Source organism: Terrapene carolina, unplaced genomic scaffold (assembly GCF_002925995.2).
Source record: "Terrapene carolina triunguis isolate 2854851 unplaced genomic scaffold, T_m_triunguis-2.0 Scaffold26364, whole genome shotgun sequence".
Classification (NCBI taxonomy): Eukaryota; Metazoa; Chordata; order Testudines; family Emydidae; genus Terrapene; species Terrapene triunguis.
In genome coordinates, this window is record NW_020690715.1 from 27,873 (window position 1) to 31,669 (window position 3,797).

General features: G+C 48.1%; 1 protein-coding gene across 1 annotated transcript in view; it reads right to left on the reverse strand.

Annotated features, from left to right (window-relative positions):
• LOC112125111 (butyrophilin subfamily 1 member A1-like) overlaps positions 1-3,037 on the reverse strand; it is a 30,620-nt gene extending 27,583 nt beyond the window's left edge. The window contains exon 1 of the mRNA XM_026662351.2: positions 2,736-3,037. Within this exon, the coding sequence (XP_026518136.1) occupies positions 2,736-2,997 (262 nt within the window). The 5' untranslated portion in view covers positions 2,998-3,037. The remainder of the gene's footprint in view (positions 1-2,735) is intronic.
• Between the last annotated feature and the right edge of the window lie 760 nt (positions 3,038-3,797).

The following is a 3,797-nucleotide window of genomic DNA, read 5'->3' on the forward strand; positions in this document are numbered from 1 at the left end:
GGGGGCTTGTGGCTCATGTGTGCTTGCCTGGGGTCAGCCAGTTAGTGAAAGGCATGTGAATAGTGTTTGTTTTAAAACACTGATTCAGTGGTCTCTATGTTGCAAACAACAGTGCCTCTGTAAAATGCTTCATTTTGGCTTCACAAATCTGACCTTGGGAGCCCAGCCTCCCTCTTTTTTACCACCGGCTGAACAGCTGTGCAGGATTAGAAAGCAGCCACGAAAAAGTAGAGAGGACCTTCTACGTGATGTCATGCTGCACTCTGCAGCTGAAAAACAAGAGTTGAATGAGTTGCAGGACAGCAAGAAGAGGGACCAAGAGGAGAACGCAGCATGCCAGAACGAAGCCACAGAGCGGCTCTTAAAGATTATAGAGCGCCAAGTGGACATGCTCCAGGCACTCCTAGCACTGAAAACTGAGCAGCTCCGGCCCACCCTCCTCCGCGGCTGCTGTTGCAAAACTCTTTCCCATGCACCACCCCCGACCCGCACACACACACACACACACACACACACACACAGTCCAGCTCTGTGGACTCCCAGTACCTACTGCCCTCAACACCCATTCCTCTGCAGTTTACCCTGCTGAAGTACAGTACCCGCTGCACAGTACTCCAAAGGACAAGAGTGCATATGACACCTGGACATACACAAATCTTTAACCATCTCAGGACCCCACCTCCCCCTGGGACCCTCCCTTCCACCATCCCCCTCACTGCTGATTTTGTGTGTGTGTGTGTGTGTGTGTGTGTGTGTGTGTGTGTGTGTGTCTTCTCCAGTTGTTGTTTTTTAATAAAAGATTTGTTTTGGTTTGAAAGCCACCTTTATTACCTCAACTGAAAGCAAACATAGCCCTGCAAAGCAACAGTCAATTTTCTTAAACCTTCACAGTGCATCATCCGCACCAACATAATCACCTCCTAGCATTACAAGCACTGCAATCCCGAGCATAGCAACAAATATTAGTGGCTTTCAGCTTCAAATGGCTGCCTCAAGGCATCTCTGATCCTTATGGCCCCATACTGTGCCCCTCTAATAGCCTTGGTCTCTGGCTGTTCAAAGTCAGCCTCCAGGTGCTGAGACTCAACGGTCCAGCCCCGAGTGAAGCTTTCAGCCTTCCCTTCACAAATATTATGGACCGTTCAGCACGTGGAAATAACCATAGGAATATTGTCAATGGCCAGGTCCAGCCTCCCATATAGGCAGTGCCAGTGGGCCTTTAAATGACCAAGAGCACACTCAACAGTCATTCTGCACATGCTGAGCCTGTTGTTGAACCACTCCTTGCTGCTGTCAAGGTTCCCCGTTTATGGCTCCATAAGCCACAGCATTAAGGGGTAGGTGGAGTCTCCCAGGATCACAATGGGCATTTCAACTTCCCCTATGGTGATCTTCTGGTCTGGGTAGAAAGTTCCTGCTTTCAGCTTCCTGAACAGGCCAGTGTTCTGAAAGTTGCATGCATCATGCACCTTTCTGGACCAGCCTACTTTAATGTCCATGAAACACCCATGGCGCTCCACAAGCGCCCGGAGAACCATAAAGAAATACCCGTTGCTATTAATGTACTCGGTGGCTAGGTGGACTGGTGCCAGAATTGGAATATGAGTGCCATTTATCTCCCCTCCACAGTTAGGGAAGCCCATTTGTGCAAAGCCACCCACAATGTCGTGCACGTTGCCCAGAGTCCATGGTCTTTTGCAGCAGGATGTGATTAATGGCCCTCCACACTTCCATCAACACGAGTCCAACGGTTGACTTTCCCATTCCGAACTGGTTAGTGAACGATCGGTAGCTGTCTGGAGTTGCCAGCTTCCACAGTGCAATTGCCACACACTTCTCCAACAACAGGGCAGCTCTCATTTTTGTGTCCCTGTGCCACAGAGCTCGTGTGAGCGCATCACACAGTTCCATGAAAGTGGCTTTCCTCATTCGAAAGTTCTGCAGCCACTTCTTATCATCCTAGATGGGCATGACGATATGATCCCATTACTCAGTGCTTGTTTCCTGAGCCCAAAACTGGCGTTCCACTGTAGTCAGCACCTCCGTGAATGCCACAAGCAATCTCATGTCATAGCTATTGCCGCGGTGAGATCAATGTTAGACATGTCTTGCCTTTGTAGTTTAAGGAACAACTTCACTGCCACTCGTGACGTGTTAGTCAGACCAAGCAGCATATTGGTCAACAGTGCGGGATCCATTCCTGCAGACTGAAGAGGCAGCGCACACACTAAGCAAACCGTTGAAAGATGGCGCCAAATGTGGAAGGAAGTACAGGGATTGCTGGGATGCAAAGCAATGCATCATAGGGCATTGGGACAGGGCCCAGGATGCCTTGCAACCCCCTCTGCCTTCCCACAACACTTAGAGGCAGAAGAGGAAGACATGCTCTGTGGGATAGCTGCTGAATGACGATGCAAATGCCGCAAGTGTGAACACGCTATTGCGCAGGCAGCTGACAGTGTGAACACACAACAGCGGTTTCCCTTTAGCATTCGCTGAGCGGCGCTGTAACTGCCGGTGAAGAAAGTCTGCCACTGTAGACATACCATGAGTATGCGTCTAGGTTTTACAGAACTTAGAAAAATGGATACTACACAGCAAACTAGACTCAACTTTATCCAGAGCAGAGCTGCTGCCCCACTGTAATGAGAAAAATTGTGTCATCTCACAATGAACCCTCTGACTCCACTTATTACCCTGTTGAAGACATTAAAACATCAGACGAAGTTACTGACCTGCTACCTGTAGTTCCAATATAGCATCTTCATAAGAGACACTGGACTGAAAAAAACACTTGTACTGCCCATTGTCAGAGGGTCGGATATCGTGTATTCTCAGGGAAACACTCCCATTGGTGATGTCATCTCTTAAGAGCTCAGTTCTTTCTCGATATTCCGGTATCTGCAGTCCGTACTGATCCTGCCCATCACGGTACAGGTGCACGACTGCAGAGAACTGGGATCGGAACCATCTCACCTCCATGTTCTCAGCGCTCATCCTGGGGGAGAGGTGGCAGGGCAGGATGGCCTCCCCACCTAGGGAGGAAATGACTGGGTGGTCAGGTCCAGCGACTCTGAACTGTGCTGTGAAATGTACAATGAAAAAAGGAAATTAAATTGGCGAGGGGCTGGGGCATGATGTTAATTCAGCAGTAAGACACACAGTAAGAGAATGCCCTGCATTAGAAGTGAGACCATTTAAAGACAAAAGCCTGCTAGAGAAAACTTACCATAAACCAATAAAAGGTCTGAACACGTTACACTTATCCCAAAGAATTCTGATCTGGCACATGAGACTCTTTGGTAGATTCCAAAGTCTTTCAAACCTTTCTCTAAGGGTTTGTACTCTTGGTTAACTGGTCCTGTCACTTTGCAGCCCAAGATCTCGGGCCTCTGGTCAGTTCAAAGACAACTTTTATACCAAAAATCTTTGTTCTCTTGGGCTTCTGGGACCTGGTCTAACCCAGTTTATGCAATTCTCCCTAGGAGTGGTACTTCTCTGGAGCTGTTACCTGTCCCACAAGTAATTACCCCCCATGCGTTGCAAATTCTGAAGGAGATGGGGTAACCCTCCCCCATGGCATAGATTACAATCCAAATCCCTCAAAGATACATATAACATGTATAAACACCATTGATAAAGGGGGTACAAAAATAAACAGAACATGCATAAAGTGAATTTGATAGTCCCCAAAATGCCGCATGTGGCTGCAATATCTGTCACACAGAGTTCACATGTGAGTGTTATACGCTGTCCCTATTATCTCTGAATAAAGCTCTAACTTCTCATAGGAACCC